The sequence below is a fragment of the Uloborus diversus genome, chromosome 7 (genome assembly GCF_026930045.1).
Source record: "Uloborus diversus isolate 005 chromosome 7, Udiv.v.3.1, whole genome shotgun sequence".
NCBI classification, from domain to species: domain Eukaryota; kingdom Metazoa; phylum Arthropoda; class Arachnida; order Araneae; family Uloboridae; genus Uloborus; species Uloborus diversus.
Genome location: NC_072737.1, coordinates 167,708,992 through 167,727,890, shown reverse-complemented (window position 1 = coordinate 167,727,890; position 18,899 = coordinate 167,708,992). Strand labels below are relative to the sequence as shown.

The 18,899-nt window shown below is 33.1% G+C and overlaps 1 protein-coding gene across 1 annotated transcript in view; it reads left to right on the top strand.

The window, feature by feature from the left end:
• The window catches only part of LOC129225565 (phosphatidylinositol-3-phosphatase SAC1-like), a 69,785-nt gene extending 54,070 nt beyond the window's left edge, over positions 1 to 15,715 (top strand). Inside the window, exons 16-19 of the mRNA XM_054860010.1 lie at positions 371 to 464; positions 3,005 to 3,106; positions 12,260 to 12,320; positions 15,188 to 15,715. Of these exons, the coding sequence (XP_054715985.1) occupies positions 371 to 464; positions 3,005 to 3,106; positions 12,260 to 12,320; positions 15,188 to 15,333 (403 nt within the window). The 3' untranslated portion in view covers positions 15,334 to 15,715. The remainder of the gene's footprint in view (positions 1 to 370; positions 465 to 3,004; positions 3,107 to 12,259; positions 12,321 to 15,187) is intronic.
• The last annotated feature ends 3,184 nt before the right edge of the window (positions 15,716 to 18,899 follow it).

The following is an 18,899-nucleotide window of genomic DNA, read 5'->3' as shown; positions in this document are numbered from 1 at the left end:
TGCATCATTTGTGACATCATAAAGACCAGGCCTTGTTTTCAAAATCGGACGCTTTAAAAATTAATTAAAAACAACTGTTGGGAAAATGAGAGTATTTTCTGGGTCCATGTTATTTCTTTTACTCATTCTATCAATTTCAGTGACTAAAAGTAGTACTTTTGACTGAAGGAAACAACACCATTGTCTGTTCAATCTGATTTCTTTTGAAACTCAATTTATGTATTTATTCAGTTGCAATCATTTTTTTTTTTTTTTTAGATTCAATATTGAGCCAATTTTTATTGTTTTAAATATATTTTTTAAATGTGTATTATGGATGTAAAGTTTATTCTGATATTCTGTGACTCAATCTTGCACTTGTGAATTTTAGGACTGGAAAACGAAGTAAGCAAGGCCTCTTAAAAGATGGATTAAATTCTGCTGTTCGATATTTCAAAAACAATTTTGCTGATGGCTTTCGCCAGGTATTTATTTTTTTTTTAAATTGAATTTATATCTATTCAGAGAAACACAGAAGATCTTTCCAATCAGTGCCAATTTCCTCATCTTTTTCACCCACACTCTTTACAGCTTTAGATAAGCTTTCTCCCCAACAGCAGAAAAGAATGATCAACAGAAATTAAATTAGACTATTTTTTAACTAATCATTGACTTTTGCATATTGTCTTTATAAATTTAGTTCGAAACTTTCAAGATTTAATATTAGAAAATTAATATAACTATACAGTTGTCCCTCGCCACTTTGTGCTTCATCTTTAACAAATATACAGACACGCTACTTTTCCGCGGAAACGCGGATTTCCGCTTTTTTTTTACCTTTAATTTCATCATTCCTGAGATTGATGCAGATTTGCATTAATATTTTCTTAGGGGGGGGAGGCATTTTTTTCCTGAGTAATTTGAGTAATTTGCAATATGAATTTTTTATTTTTTTATATGTATCAAAAATATCGGTTGGTGCTCATTGGGTTTGTGGACAATTACTGCAAATGTGGGTGCACATGTTAAAGGAAACTTAAAAATAATTTAACACTGCTTTTTCATTAAAAAAATATTCAGTATTCAGGCATAATAAATTTTAGAAAAAAAAACTACTTAAACAAAAGTTTGATTGTATTTATGACTGATAATCTGTGACTCAGTCTTGCTCTTGTGAATTTTAGGACTGGAAAACGAAGTAAGCAAGGCCTCTTAAAAGATGGATTGAATTCTGCTGTTCGATCCATCACCATCAATTAAGTCCATTACCATCTGAAGTTTCTAAAATCTTTGAAAAAATAAAAATGAGGAAAAAAATGTAATTGAATTTGAAAAAAATCAATGTAAAAAATATATAAAAACAATATTATTTGATCTCCCTGTTTGAAAGTATAATTAATTACTCTCAAATGTTTATTTTTCATGTTTTATTTGTTATGTGTAAAGTTCGACTTTTTTCTTCATCAAGCTGTAGCATGTCTGAATATATTCAAATTTGTTAAACTTTTCTAACATGCTGCTCTTCGTTCTCTCAAAAAAACAACAACGCTCTTCGAAGGTCCCATATAGTAGAAGCAGTTGAAAGGAGAGGATTTATACAAAAAGTGTTATATGATTTCAAAAGTATGTTTCAACTGCATTTGAAAATGGTGTTCAATTACTTTTTTTAAAAAACAGAAGTATTATCTTCAAAGAATGCAAAAGCAAGCAGGAGAAATACTGTGCCTTTCATTTATTTCATTATTGAACACCTTGCATTATTTTCGTAGGTTATTGGTAGTTTGTAAGGACAGTGTGTGCGTAGTTTGAAGTATGAAGTGAAAAGGGGGGGGCGCTTGAAACTCGCGCGAGCACTGAGACCTCAGGTCTATTGTGCTATCCCCGCTTAGACTACTAAAGGAGCCCAGTAACAGAAATAAATCTCATCAGTTGCCTAACAGAAATTCTAGGCAGTTCCCAGGGATCTACATAGTGGTATCCCAAGTGCTCAAATCTTTGTGCAGAGTAGAAGTCACATTCACATAGCACATGAATTGAGCTTTCATCAGCCATATGACATCCTCTACACGAAGGGTTGTCGGTAACACCCATCAGATTAAGATGCCTATTAAGAGAGCAGTGTCCAGTTAGTAACCCAACAGACTTCTTGATCTCATTCCTACTCAAGTTAAGCAGTTCCTTGGACCTGAGCCAGGGAGGCTGCTGGTTCAGAGTCTTGGCCTGTCTTTGGTGTGTGTAATTTACTACACAACAATAACAACGTGATACTTTTAACGTCTTCTAATTTGTATTATTTTCTCATATTTTTTGTAGTTTATTGGGTAATTCAAGTATAATAGTGACTAAAGGGTATTATTTTATGTTCCGAAAGCAAGGGCTCCATGTTAAAAAACATTCATAAGGTCGCAAACAAGTTTTCTGCTCTCTACTGGGAAAATAGTCAATTTATAAATAAACAGCCCTATTTCATGGAAATTCACTTCTTGCAGTCAAGTCTGGAACGAATAGTGATAAACAAGGGTTAACTCTATTCTTTAATTGTTTTATATACAAAGTCTCCCAAACTTTTTATTATCTCTCTACCTTGATAATGTCCTTATTTTTTATTATGCAAAGTTTTTATGAACCCTGTTGTACTCCCAATTCAATTTCTGCATTTTGATTGTGCATGTCTGATGAATCTTCTATCTCAAATATTTTGCAGGCTGCTGGGGTGATGACATTTGCATTACAATCAGTAAGTCAGGAAAATTAACTGTGTTCTGTGAATTAACTTCATGAATCCTTACAGTGCTATCTCCATACATTTCCAATATTTTCTGAATCCATCTCAAACCTTCAATCTTTGCCAGCTTTTGTAGAAAATTTTTCACTTTAAATAAGGAAAGTGAATTTAGTGAATAGTATCTCTCAGGTTTCAAAATAAATAAAACTGGAGTATGATACTGTAAATAAACTCCAAACTTTTTTTTGTGTGAATATTTAATAGATAATAACGTCTAATGTATATTGTCTTTTGTTTTAGGATTCAATTGATTTGTTCTTGGGAAACTATCAAGTTGATGAAAGTGAAGGTGTTTCAAAACCGTGTCCATTAAAAGATAAAAAAGATCTGAAATATTCTGCTGTAAGTGTATTTCCTTTTTATGTTGCTTTAGATTAAATCTAACTTGTGGAGTTATTGACAGTAGAAGATTACAGTAGCTTGAAAACAAAAGGAATAGTATCATAAAAAATCCTAGTGGAAAAATTATTTCATCAATGAATTATTTCCCAAAATACACAGGCATGTGATGCACTAAATTAATAACAGAGAAGAAAATAATTCAAAAATAGTTATCACCTCTGAATGAAATCTTAGAATTTATAAGGAAAATAATAAAGCAATGAAAATATATAAAAATATATATATTTTTTTTTAGTGTGGCAGAAATATTTGGTAAATTGCTTTAAAAAAAAAAATTAAAAAATAATAATTGGTTTTGCATAGGAACGTTAACTTAAATTTAAAAGACAAATCTTTTTTTTTTTATTTTTACTATTAAAAAAATGTTAAATTTTGTTATACGTTTTATGAAGACGCTAGTGGTACCCGCACGGATTTGCCCGTAATAGAAAAATTAAAAGGTCTTTTGGTTCGCCTGTATATTTACAAATAATGTATGGTGAATTTTCTCGCCAATTGACTTGTGCCCATGTTACGTTTCCACCTTATGATAATTTCGTAATTTACTCGTCCATCTTATGATAATTTTGTTTTTAAAATTGGAATAGAAAAAGAACCACATCGAATTTTCGAAAAATCGCTTCGAGGTGCACACCCCCCTGCTACAAACTAACTTTGTGCAGAATTTCATGAAAATCGCCGAACAGTCTATGTTGTATAATATATTCAGACATAATTGGTCTTGCCATTTAAACAAACCTCTATTGTCAGCATAAATATATACGTATCAATTTTTTCATTGTTTGTCTCACTGTCCGGTAGATGGCGCCATGAGTAGACATCAACTGTGTTTTTTCTGTGGGATATAAGAAGTAAGATCACAGAGGGTTTGTGTGGTATTTGGTGTGTGGCTATCTTGCAACATGGTGTTTTCTTTTCCTCATGTCCGAATGGGTGTATTATATAGAATATTCACTTTACAGGTATGAAGTTAAATGTTCATCCATCCTGTTTTGCAACGTACATTGTAATTTCTTTAACTTACCAACTATTTTAAACTTTTAAATAAAAGCTTTTTATAGCAGAAGTATCTTTCCTTGTAATGTGTAATATTCACTCTGCTTAGTGTTAGACAGTATTAGAATATGTCAGATATCTTCGCTAATGGCGTTTGATATTCTGTACATAACATTTGGTTATGGGCAGTTATCATGCTAGTTCTAGTATTTAATTGTATAAGTAAGGAAGAATATTTTTGAATGACCTTCATTATTATCGCTAGTATTTTAAGTAAAAGTGAAATTATCATTTGTTTTCCACTTAAACATACACCTATTCGGACTTTGAGGAAAATTGCACAAGATGGCCGCCAAGTATAAACAAGAATGAAACGATGTATGAAGATGGGGAGGCCATGTTTTATCCCCATATAAAAGTTTTTATTTCAATAGTAATAGTTATTTCTCACAATTTTTTGAGAAACATTGAAATTTTAATGAGGAATTTTTCGGAAATTTTTTTTAAAAAAAAGTAGAAATTGAACTTTAAATTTTTTTTGAAAAAAAATTTTTTTTGCTGGACTTGTCTGTCATTTCCCAAATTGAAATATGGCACTAATTCAGCCTGCAATTGAAAAGCTGAGTGCAAATAACTACGCAAGTTGGGCAAGAGACATTAAATTCGTACTTATTGAAAGAGGAGTATTTACGACTATTAATACTGACATTCCTGAAATAAATAAAGAGACAAATATTACGGCTAAAGAAGTTGATGATTTTATATCTAAATCGCAGACTGCACTTGCTCTCATCTATTTGAGCATTACTCCATCATACAGACAAATCATTGAGTCATGTGATACAGCGAAGGAAGCCTGGATTCTACTGAAGACACATTACGAACCAGATAATCGGTCCAGACATATGCAGCTCTTCTCTGAACTATTAGTTTGCCGTCTACAACCTGAAGAGAAAATTGACTTATTTTCGTCAAGAATATGTCACATCGCCGAACAACTGAAATCCATTAAGCAACCAGTTCCTGAAATTTACTTGACCTTTCAACTACTAAGACATCTGCCTGATGCATTTGAGCCAATCGTCCAAGCTATTCTCAGATGGGATGACACTAAGTTTAACTACAGAGATGTGCTCCTTGAGCTGATTTCTGAGGAATCCCGCCTACTCCTAAGAGAACAGAACAGGACCGCCAATTTTCTTCCAGAGGTCCAGTACACCAAGAGGAGGATGAGATGCTACAGATGTGGACGATGGGGACACAGTAAACAGCAGTGCCGTGTTCTGACAAAAGCCAGGAGTGACGACTCATCTTCAACGGAAGCTGGCCGTACTACAGGTACAGACAAGAATCTAAACAAGAAGAGTAGAAATAAGAGTTTCAAAACCAAGAAAAGGTCCAAGAAATCTTCCAAAGGGCATTTCGACTCCAGAAGTTCTTCCGATGAACATTCCGACTCCAGATATTTTTCCAGTAAAACAGGTACTCTTTCACTTTTTACACAGGCTAGCTATACAAGCAGCAAACAAACCCAAAATGCATTTGTGTTTGATTCGGCTTCTTCTCATCATTTTGTAAAAGATAAATCTTTTTTTGTGGACTTTACTCCAATAAAAGAAGAAATGTCAGTAGCTGTAAAGGGTAATACTTTTCCAATTGAAGGTAAAGGAACTGTAAAATTGAAAATAGGTCATCAAATTTTTAAATTTACAAATGTCATGTATTGTCCAAAATTGCGTAGAAACCTGATTTCTGGTCCTCAACTTGATGTTAAAGGAGCAGAATTTGCAGGTGGTAAGGGTAAGGTAAAAGTAACTCGGCAAGGTCAGTATCTTTTTTCAGCCACACTAGATAATGGTGTTTATTATGTTTATCCAAAGGTTCTTAAGAATATCCCTAAAAAGGTTCATTTCGAAGCCTCTGTTGTTGAAAATAATGAAATGCATAAATGGCATAAACGTTTTTCTCATGTTAGTCCTGAATTGATTGTAAATACATGTAATCACCAATGTGTCAAAGGTCTTCCTAAACTTAAAAGTAAGAATTTTTTTTGTGAAACATGTCAAATTAACAAGCAAAGGAGAGTATCCTTTAAATCTTTAGGGGAGGTTACAACTAAAAAACCACTGTCTCTTCTTGTAATGGACATTTGGGGACCTGCCAAAACTGTAGGTAAAAAGGGGGAAAGATATTTTTTGAGCATAATTGATGATTTCTCACGTAAAACAGCAGTTTACCCCATACGTAGTAAAAGTGATGCATTTAGAATTTTCAAACAACATATAGCTAGAGCTGAGAGGTTTCTAAATAAAAAAGTAAAGAAAATTAGAACTGATAATGGTCGCGAGTTTGACAATGAACAGTTTACACAGTTTTGTAGGGAAAAGGGTATCAAACATGAATTTACAAACACATAGTCCAGAAATGAACGGAATTTCTGAACGCTTTAATCAAACTATTATAAATGGTGTTCGTACAATTTTAGACGAAAGTGGGTTAGATAGAAGTTTTTGGCCCGAAGGGGCATTGTATTTTTCTTATACATGGAACAGATTATGTCACAAAAACCAAACTAAAACTCCTTTTGAATTGTATGGAGGAAGACAACCCTCAGTAAAGCATTTAAAACCCTGGGGGGTACCTGTGTTTATGGGAATTCCAAAACAACACCGGGGTAAATTTGATGCAAAAGCAAAGAAAGGTGTGTTTGTCGGCTATGCATTCAGAACCAAAGGTTATCGCATATGGCTTCCTAAAGAAGACAAAATTGTTGAGACTGTTAATGTATCTTTTAAGGAATCTTTACCTGACAGACAGAGTAATAGTGGAGCAGTGCTGGGTTCCAAATGTAATAATGAATCTGATAGTTATGATTCTAATAATAAGTCAGAGGTTGAGTCAAATGACAGGTATTATATTACTTCTCCTCTTAGGTACAGTAAATCACCTTCGGATGAAGTATTAAAATCCAAAACAAGTGAAAGTACAACCCCTTGTACAAGTTTAAGGAGGGTTACCTGGGAACGAGAAGCAAAACCTCGACCAGATGGAACACGTACTGATATATATTACTATGAACAAGGGAAAAGGGAAAGATTAAGATCACACAAGGATGTTGAGTCATATTGTAAACGAAACAATATTTTATATGAAAAAGAACTGTTTGATTTCAAAGGTAGTAATACAAGCCAAGGTATTGTCTCAAATATTCAATCTGAATATTGTCACTCAGACATTTCAGACATTGATGGTGATTCAATCTTATCTAGTTCAGATTCTCCTTCTGCTAACAGTTCAGCATGACTAGAGGAGGTCACAGTTCCCAGAACTTATAAGCAAGCAATAAAATCTTTCCAAAAAGACAGGTGGTATCAAGCAATGAAAGATGAGTTAGAAATTTTTGACAAGAGACAGGTCTGGGAGTTGGTAAAATTACCGGAGAAAGTCATTCCATTAGGATGCAGATGGGTTTACTCTATTAAGAGAAATGACCAAGGGGAGATTGCTCGATATAAAGCAAGATTATGTGCACAGGGCTTTAAACAAGTACAAGGCGAGTCTTTTGATCTCTCTTTTAGCCCCGTTGTCAATATAAGTATCATTCGCTTCTTCTTCTCTCTACTTGTGTCATGTAAAGGTTGGACTCATTTGCAATGTGATGTGAAGTCGGCTTATCTGTATGCCCCTTTATCTGAAGAAATTTATCTTGTTCAACCACCGGGATTTTGTGTAAAGGGAAAGGAGGATTATGTTTACAGATTAAAAAAGGCATTGTATGGTCTTCATCAATCTGGAAGAGTCTGGTATTTTGAAATCAACAAAATTTTAACAGAATTAGGTTTTGAAAAGTATAATTGGTGTAATTGTGTATATATATTCAAAAGTGATGTCATATTACTACTTTATGTAGATGATATTGTCTTATTTGGTAGATCTGAGAAACATATTAACAAGGTTCTAAATTTGTTGAAAAAACATTTTGATTTAAAAATACTTGGTCAAACTAAAAAGTTATTGGGAGTTGAATTCGAGGAAAATGATAATTCTATCTTAATTCATCAATTAAGTTACATAAATGAAATATATGATAAGTATAAAGAGTATAATCCTCCTATCTCTTCTCTCCCTATAGCCAAGGGTTCTGTTTTTTCCAAATCTCAATCTCCTCAATCACAAGATGAAATTAATGAAATGCAAAATTACCCCTATAGAAATCTTTTAGGCTGTTTATCTTTTCTGGCAAGCCGTACAAGACCAGATATTTCATACGCTGTAAATGTTTTCAGCCATTTCCAGAACAATCCTGGAATGGTTCATTGGTCAGGTCTGTTAAAATTATTAGGTTATGTTTATTTAACTAAGAATCTGAAATTAAATTTGACTTGTACAAACATTCATATAATTACATACAGTGATGCTGATTTTGCATCTAATCGTGATGATCGTACATCAATGGGAGGACAACTTATACTATTGGGTAAAGCCCCTATAATGTGGCGTACTTCTAAGCAAAAAAGTATTTGCTTGTCTACAATGGAATCAGAATTTGTCTCTATGACTGATGCTGTTAAAGAACTAATATGGTTTGATCGCATATTAAATGAATGCATAGATAGAAAAGTTATCAGTGACCGTAAAGTTCAATCTTGCCTGTATGTAGACAATTTAGCCACTATTGATTTTGTTAAATCTCCCATAGAGAACCATCGTACAAAGCATATAGAGGTCAAACTTTTCTTTGTTCGTGATTTGTTCTTTAAAGATATTTTCAGCATAAAATATGTAAAAAGTAAAAATAACCTTGCTGATGCTTTTACCAAACCTCTTACCAAAGGTGACCTGAACAAATTTTTGAGTGATATTTTTGAAATGACATGAAGTACAATGTTTTTTTGATATTTAAGTGTTTATTACATATGAATCTCCCTTTGATACATTAATACCTGATTTTGTATTAAATTGATTTTCCATAATCTTTTTTCATCCAGTTTGATACTTAGTAAACCAATTTAATTTCCCGCCTGATTGTTTCAACTGTGCTTGGTTTGGCCTACTCCTTCTGGCTTGAGCAGCCTCGGGAAACGTTTCGTAGGGGTGTTTTATTGTAAATGCCAGAAAGTCATTGGGTGTGGATTGTCCAAGTATCAGGGTTACATGAGGGCCTTGCGCGGGCATGTTATTTTTAATTTTGTAAGACCCTATTTTGATAATTGGCAATGTCACTAGGTCCCGGTTTAACAGTATTATTGCTGGCTCTGAATTTTTTTTAATTGTCATAGTATCAATATGTTTATACAAATACATTAGTGTTTTTTACAATCAAATATGTATTAAAATAATTTTTTGAAGTATTAATGAAAGTCATGTTTTTCATGTATATGTGTTTGAACGCAGGATATCATGAATTCTCTTATCATGGAAAAGTAGCTAAACATAGTGCAATATTTAAGTATTGAAAAAAAAAGGCTTGGTCATGATTGTCCTTTATGAAACATAATAGTCTTTCTATTTACAGAGCTTATATAAGTTATTTTAGGACTTGTCTATATGAACTTTTTTCAGAAAAATGCTATTTTTGCAGAAAGAAGATGTTTGTAAAATGTTTCAGATATTTCATTTGTTTATCTTGATGTTACTTGGATTTTTTTCCATGGTAGTATTTTGGAGTTTAGTGTTATACAAGTTGTTGGTAACTTTTTTTTATATGGTTAGCAGGATTAACCAGTTATAATTATTTACAGTTAAAAAGAAATATATATATATATAATTTTTAGTATTGTTATATTTATATGTTATCATAATTGCTATATATTATGTTCAGTTTTTATCTTTCATATATCTGTATTAAATGCAATCAGGGTTGGATTGTTCGAAACAGTTGTATAAGCTTATGAATAGTATGAATAGTTTTTTTAAAGTGTCAAGAGGGGAGGCCATGTTGTATAATATATTCAGACATAATTGGTCTTGCCATTTAAACAAACCTCTATTGTCAGCATAAATATATACGTATCAATTTTTTCATTGTTTGTCTCACTGTCCGGTAGATGGCGCCATGAGTAGACATCAACTGTGTTTTTTCTGTGGGATATAAGAAGTAAGATCACAGAGGGTTTGTGTGGTATTTGGTGTGTGGCTATCTTGCAACATGGTGTTTTCTTTTCCTCATGTCCGAATGGGTGTATTATATAGAATATTCACTTTACAGGTATGAAGTTAAATGTTCATCCATCCTGTTTTGCAACGTACATTGTAATTTCTTTAACTTACCAACTATTTTAAACTTTTAAATAAAAGCTTTTTATAGCAGAAGTATCTTTCCTTGTAATGTGTAATATTCACTCTGCTTAGTGTTAGACAGTATTAGAATATGTCAGATATCTTCGCTAATGGCGTTTGATATTCTGTACATAACAGTCTAGGCGCTGTGCACGTCACAGAGATCCAGACACCCAGACATCCTCCGGACATCCAGACAGAGAGACTTTCAGCTTTATTATCAGTAAAGATTACTGCAGCAAAAAAGATTTATTTAATGAAATGTTCAATTATTTCTTGATCCAGAAATACACTGCTCAAAACAAGTAGGTGTGCAATCACACAAAATTGAAGAAACCGTTGTGAGGTAGCCTTGCAAAGGCATAAAATGGAGTATACATGTGCATTAAGATGCAATACAGCAAACAAGAAGCAGAAACTATTTGACTGGGAACTTTACACCTCTAGAACAGTGAAACAAACCGGAAATTATGCCTTTCCAACATCGTCTGCTACAGTTCTTTGTGTTTTCCCGGACTCCAGTCCCCCATAAAACGTCAAGCCATAGAATCTGGTAATTACGGTGTCGTGGCGTTTTCCAATCAAAAAAAAAAAAAAGAACGGTTGAATTCTACCTCTCAGATGGTGAAAAAATAGGCTTCTGTTAAATCGTGATTTCTGCACTTGTATCCTTTTTCTGCTTTTCGACAACAGAAATGCTAATTTGCTTCCGAAGTTTACGTTTTATTCTCATGTTTTCTGAAAACATTTAGGCTTTATTGGAAATTAGTTTCCGGAATGTTTTCCATAATGTTTTTCTCAATTTTGTTAAAACCATGAGCTCCACTAATCTTTTTAGCAGTGTACTTCAGAAAAGAGCGATTCAATAACATAATTCTAAATTCAATTAAGTGCAATGAGTTAAGATAAGATTACCTATATAGGTTTATGTGTAGTGTTTGAAATTCTTATAACCACCATTCTCTGAATATAAATATATGTAAGGTAAACACACCAGTAGTGGCCACTTCAAGGTTTATTTTTGAAAAATAGGAGTTCAGGTCTCCCCCTGGAATCCTATTTTTTCAAATATAAACCTTGAAGTGGCCACTACTAGTGTGTTTTACTTTATATGCACACATTATATTAAATATGTTACTTTTTTTGAGCAATCACGATTGCTTATTGTTCTCACTTGACTGTTTTGATTTCCTTTGATTTTATTTTCCCACCGCCACCCTCTGCAGCATCACCCGTTGACCGGCCGCCTCACAATGCTGCTCCTCTTGCGAAAACAGTCTCCAGGTTGCATCTATGTCCTACACACACGCACATTCATACACAACTACACACACATGCACACACCTACACACACACACACACACACACATACACAAACACATACACACAACTACCCACACATTTATGCCTGCACACAGACACAAAAAAATATGCCTACACACCCATACACATACCCCCCCCACACACAGACACACACACACACACACAAACACATACATACAACTACACACATACACACGCATACACAAACACATACACACAACTACTCACACATTCATGCCTGCACAGACACAAACACATATGCCTACACACACATACACATACCCCCCCCCCCACACATTCATATACACAATTACCCACACACTTATGCCAGGACACAAACACACATGCCTACACACACATACCCCCTACACACAAACACACATACCCCCCCACACACACACACACCTACATACATACACTCGTGATTGCGAAAAACATAATTTGAATTCAAGATGTCAAAATTCAAATTAATTTTTCTTTTTTTTCTGTATATAGCTGCCAATTGTTTTGCTGTTAGCCATTGCTATGTGCTTCTTGTCTCTGCTAGTACCCTCAAGTAAGTTGTTTTTGTACTTAGAATTATGCATTGATTTTTGTTTTGATGATTCTTGATGTTTTTTACGATCAATCTATATCTAGTTGTATTAACTTTGTTGACAGCTGTTTACAAGTTTGACTATATTTGATGCATTTTCTGCAGATAAACTTAACCATATTTTTAAAAACCTTTGCTTTATAGAATGTATGTGAAAGATAATTATTTTACATAGTTATTTCCTTATTACCATAAAATTCAAAACATGAACCAAAGACTGCAATATAGTTTTGTTTAAATTTTTCTGAAGCAAGGTTTCAAAATTATTTCAATTTTTTAAATTCTTACCCCCTAAAAAGAGAAGGTAATGACGATATTTTTTGTAATTTCTCACATTCTTAGGAAATTTACTATTTCCTTTGTTGCCACTCAACACCAATGTTCAATTGAAATGTTTTTTGTCTGGCTTACATAGTTTTCCCATTTCAGTTACCTTATTTGCTATTACTAGCGACTAAAATGTTTTGCTAGAGGCATAATTAATACTAAGAAGCTTTGTCCGAGAAATGTCCGGCGTGAAAAAAGTGTCGATGAACAACAAATTTAACCTATAGTGGATACAAACCTTTCTTGGTTGCTCTGCAATTCTTTGATTAGGATCTGCATAGTCTTCACAATCAAGAGCGCCCATATGGGGGGCTCAAGCCCCCCCCCCTTCTTTGAAATTAAAACTTCTTTGCTTTTAGTACTTTTTTTTTTTTTTTTTCAAAAATGTAAAAATATTCCTTCTCCAGCCATTAATGAATAAGTTATTCAAAATGTCAAATTTTAATAACTCTAATCTGTACTGAAATCGGTTTCTATGGGGAAAATATCCTGCTAAACCATGGGGAAGTATCTGAGCCCCCCCCCCCCCCTTAAGATTTTGCATATGGGTGCCCTTGTTCACAATGGACAATGCTGCCAAGTTGGGTTTGTCTATAGAGAACATTATTAGTGATTGACAATCGAAGGTCAAATGCAATCAGTAGAACAAAAAGAACCTACTTTAATTTCTGTGAAATAGATTCTTTGTTTTGAGTCTGAGAAACTATTCTTTATTTATGTTTATGTTGCTTCTATGTTTCACCTATGTTTTGCTCCACCCTCTGGATTTATCACTGGGACTCCTAGGTTCAGAAATGCTGCCACAGAGATATAATATGTCATAGCTGGAAAACATTGAATTTTTCAAAGTCATTAGGCAATGCTTTGGCACGATTGTGGTACTCACGTGAATTACATGATTTTAGCAGCCTAAACTACAGAGCCACTATAAGCAAGGGTTATTCATGGCTTACCCTTAGCTTTTGAAATGGAGCTCTGTAGCTAGGACTATTTTTATTGCATAGCTTTATTTTGTTCCATTAAAGTTTTGGGATTGTAATGAGTTACCCCTGGTTTAACCTACATTTGAGCTCGTTCTAAAAGAGTAGTGGCACAGCAAACGGAGGTTTTAGAAATGCCCCCCCCCCCAGAAGGCATTGGTTTTAACATAAGTGCATATTCTAATGCAGTAGTTTAAACATATGAAAGGACTGTTTTGGTCAAGAAAACCCCTCCAAAAGCTGTTTTTGATCAAAAATCCGCTCCAGTAGGTATTTTTGATCAGAACCCCTCCAGAAGGTTTTTCTGGCTGCACTAGTGTAATAGACATTAAGTAATTAAACCTTGGTATACTCATTATAAGACCATAGTGAGTAAATTTACGATGAAAACACTAGTTCAATTTTTTACCACTAGGGGACATCGGAATGGCCGAAGAAAAAAACATAAGTCTAGAGAGAGAAAACTTGTTTTTTTTTTTAATGATAGAGTTTGTTCAATGTGTTTTCTATTTGCTTCAGTCATATGTTAAAAGCCTGTTATAGCAGTAATATTCTACAGCACTGCAAAAGATTTTTCTTTTGATTGCAGCGAAGTTTTGATGCAAATTGCAATCGGTGAAAGAAGTCAAAAAGCTCTCGTCCGTTGGTAAAACACTCGGACTAGTACCATTTATTTTTTCCTTCATCCATATAGCATATGTATCAAGTTTAATTCATAAATTTTTATTAGAACTAGCTCTAACTAGGTCTAAACTGGGTAGCTTTAATAACAACCACTGTATAATCCAATATTTCTTCTAAAGGGTGTTTTTTTTTTAGAGGTATAAAACTTTAAGTCGGGAACACTGTTTGATCTCTGGGCCATTTTGACAGTTGTCACTTGTTTTGTGTTTAGTTTGGTTTGCCATTTCATCATGAATAGACAACAGGACGGTGCAACACGCCAGACAGCGCGTGTCACGATTGATTTATTGAAAGAAACTTTCAGTGAACAAATAATTACGCTTAATGGACCCATGAATTGGCCTGCGAGATCATGTGATTTAACTACGCTGGACTATTTTTGTGGGGCTGTGTGAAGTCTCAGATCTACACCGATAAGCCACAGATGATTGACGCCTTGGACAAGAACATTCCCCACATATCATTCACATACGGCCTCATTGCTGCAAAAAGTGATAGGAAAATTCGACTTCCCGATTAGACGTTCTCCTAGCCAGCCAAAGTGGCCATATACCAGAAATCACATTTAAATAAAAATGGCAAAGAATCATCTTTCAAATAAAGCCAAATTCAAGGCGATTTATATCATGTAAGGGTGTTTTATTTGAACCTAAAGTTCTATACCTCTAAAAAAACACCCTTTAGTTCCAAGACATTTGCAAATTATTATAATGAATTTGTTCTTTGTCTTGTTGGATTTCTGAATTTTCTCTGTTAGTACATAAAGTAAACTGCTCATATTTAATGGTATATTTGTTTGCTTTTTCAAAGGTTAAATATAATTTCTTTTCTTTTCAGTGCACAGCTCGGAGACTTTCATGTTCATTCTTTTCTGGTTTGGGATGGTTGTGATTACATTCGCTGTTATTATGTATTACGGAGTCGAGTTTGTAGATTACCCTAAGCTTCAAAATGTCAGACCACCAGTAGTAAAATATGAATGAAATGATGCCTACGTTCATATTGTATAAAATATGAACTTTATAATGTGTAACTCACTGTTAAATCATTCCTTGACACAAAGTGCTATATTAAAATGCTATATAGCTTTGTAAATAGAAGTTGAGTATATCTATAACTTTGATTGCAATGCTACACTGTTTATTTTCTATTTTGAATTATTTTTCGAATTTGTCAAAGAATCATAGACTTGTTATTGTATTAATTTCTTTATATCCCTCCGCCCTCACACCAACCTATACATAAAATAATGCATCAAGTTTGTTATTTTAGCAGGTTGTGGAAATTGTTTCTATTTGTTGATTGTATTCATAGTTTAATCATTAATTTTGTAAAATATCTTGAAAACCAATTAATTAAAATAAAATTTATTGCATTTTTGTATGTTTCTTATTCTAAGTATATTATTATCACACCCTTTCTTTAACTTAATTTGTTTCAACTTTGTTTACATTTAATAAGTGATAATTGATGCAAATAATGTACAAGGAACAAGTAATGACACTTTTGTTTCTTACCAGGAAACCATGCCACAAGTGTATTCATAGTTCAGTTTAACCCGTTCCATGATCAGCCCCGAAAACCTTTAACGCGCATGCGGCAGATAACGAACGTAGTTGCTTTTTGCTAAATTGTAATAGCATTTTCCTCCCCATTTTGCTATCGGGATTTTAATGTTGTTTTTGCTGTGGAGCTTACATTCGAAAATCGATTCGCTTTATTAGTTTTTAGGCACTGGATTAAATAGTGCAATAAAATACAAAGTTGCTAATTTGTGCTGAAATATTTATTAAATTTACACAGTTAAAATAATAAACAACAGATGTTAGGACATAAGCATAAGACATGGACATAAGCAAGTAAAAAATTTTTATAACACTAATTGTTTTATTTTATTTTATTTTTAAATTTTTAATTTTATTAATTTTTTTATTTTATTTATTTATTTATTTTTGTTTCTATCTTGTATATCTTTTTTTTTCTTTTTATAAACCTAAGAACTCAAAACTGTTAAATGTAAGATGATCTATCTTTCAAAAGGCCTCAATAAAACATTCTTCAAACAACTGACTGATAGATTCAACCTGTGAGCAAGGAACAAAAACGCTTTAAGTGTGAATGATTTTCTAAAAGGATAAAAAGTATTCTTTGGTGCCTTTTGATACATTGTGACACTTCAAAACAACCAATAAACCCAGAAACATCCCTTTGTTGGTCGGTTCTTTTATCATAACTCCTATGACTTTAAATCCCTTATAAGTGCCCAGATATCAGTTGCTCAAGCGTGGGAAGTATTTTAAAGATAAATGATTACAAAAGATCAAAACTTGCAGCTAATCCCCTACAGCAGCGTTTCTTAATTTCTTTTATTAGTGAAACCCTTTTTAATACTCACTTTTTTCGCGGAATCCCTGGTTTTTCGTCACCAGTTTGCGGTGATGTAGCCAGAACTCTGTTTCAGAGGAGGGCTCAGGTTCTTACCTGAAACAGGCTATCACATTAACTGCTTTTTATTAAGTCACTAATTAAATTGACTTCATTAACGATCATGCTAATCATTGATAACTGCTAGTTATTCCCGTGGAATTTGCTTAATTGAACTACCAGTTAATCGGACCAGCTGCTTGTTCGAACCAAATCTTAAAGAACCAAAACAAATCCCATTACACAAGCCTAATGTTATTCGCTTATTGGGACCAATTGGAAAAAAAAATTAAAAATCACCCGCTTGAATCGAGTTTCAGGAATGTTAACGTACTTAATAGTAAGTGCACTAAAAATTAATAATAATGGTTCCTTGAAACTTTCAATTAAATTCAGCAGTATTTACAGGAAAAAATGTTAACGAAACTTCCATTGTATGGCGGCACTGTTCCAACAAAGATCAAAAAAGCACTGAAATTTCAAATTTCTTCAATTCAGTTTGCACATTTAAAAAAATATGTAAATTTAGAAAAAAAATTTTTTTTTTTTTTTTTTTGGTTGTAAAATATGTAATTTACATTTCATTGGAATTTTTAATGACCGCGATTAGAACTTTTTATCACTTATTTTTTTCTCTCTCACATTTTTAGTTACTTCTGGTTATTGAATTGAATTGATACTCACTGAATGGAATGTATCTAAAACAAGTATCAGTCTGAACACGGTGTTGAATGAGTGTAAAACGATTACTTGCTTTATTTTAATTTATTTTTCTTTGGAAAAATTTCGTAAACAGCTAATTTTCTTCTTTGTATGCTCACCATACATATTGGGCTTACAATAATCACAAGGTCATTATTTTGTTTATTTATAGCATGTTCGGTCAAGCTTCACAGGTCCTGTTCACTTAATTGGACCAGATGGTTATTAGGACCAAATTGGTTCCGACCCAATGGTGGTCCTATTAAACGGAATTGACTGCATTTGTTATTGTAAAATATCAAAGCACTCCTATTTTGACATCTAAGTATTTTTGAAAGGGGTAAATAGCCTCAGAATTTATGAATGAGTTATATGAATAAAACATTTTTTCAATTACGAAAAGAAATATTTACCTACAATAGTATTAATATTTCACTTAAATTTACACAAAAAAGTTTTTGAACCTTAAAAATTAAAATATTTTTAATTTTTCAACAATTTTTTAGTTATTTATAAATCATGGCCTTGGATATTACGATAGGTTGACTTCAGACCAAGTTGAAACATTTAGATGCCTTTGACCAGTAGTGCTCCTTAAATGGGTCCTCACTCTTTAAATGTTGAAATCGTCCTTTCAACTGCTGCCATAGATATAGGGAGAGTAGCTAGTATCAAGAGCAGAATATATGAAATTGACGTAAAAAATCGTAATTTAAGGCAATATTTGGTAATGCTGTAAGAAATCTAGGAAAAACATTGAAATCACTTTAAAAATATGTCTTGATATTAGGAGATTAATAGCTTCTTCTGGAAAAATTTTGAAATAGAAGTTTTTAAAACGCAATTTTAAGCTATCTTTGGAGACATCAGGTGAGAAGGAGGTGTTTTGGGATTGATCTAGGGAAAATTATCAAACTGAAATCTTGAAGGCTCAATTTTGGGCTATTTTTGATTTTCTAAAATTTGCATATGAATACAACAAATAAAATTGTTTCTATTGTGACGAACCCTGATGGATAATACCACTCACATTAGTATACAAAAGTAAAAGTAAATTTATTTTTACCTTTGAAGAAGAATTAGTTTTATCGATTTTTTAAAGAACGAATTTGAAATGTGTGCAAAGAAAACATGCTAGTCTCATGGAACCCCTGAGAGAACTCCGTGGAACCCTGGGGTTCCGCGGAACACAATTTAAGAAACGCTGCCCTACAGGGTTGCCACGCACCTGGAAAATATGGAAAACCTGGAATTGTTAGGGAAAATGAAAATCACCTAAAATGGTCAGGAAAAGTCACAAATTATTGAAATTTCTGGAAATATCATGAAATTCCTTCTCAATTTTTGCATCTGATGGGTGAAACTGTTGCTTAAAAATGTGGAAGTGTTGTAAATGTCGCATTCCAGATAAGCGAATTTTCCT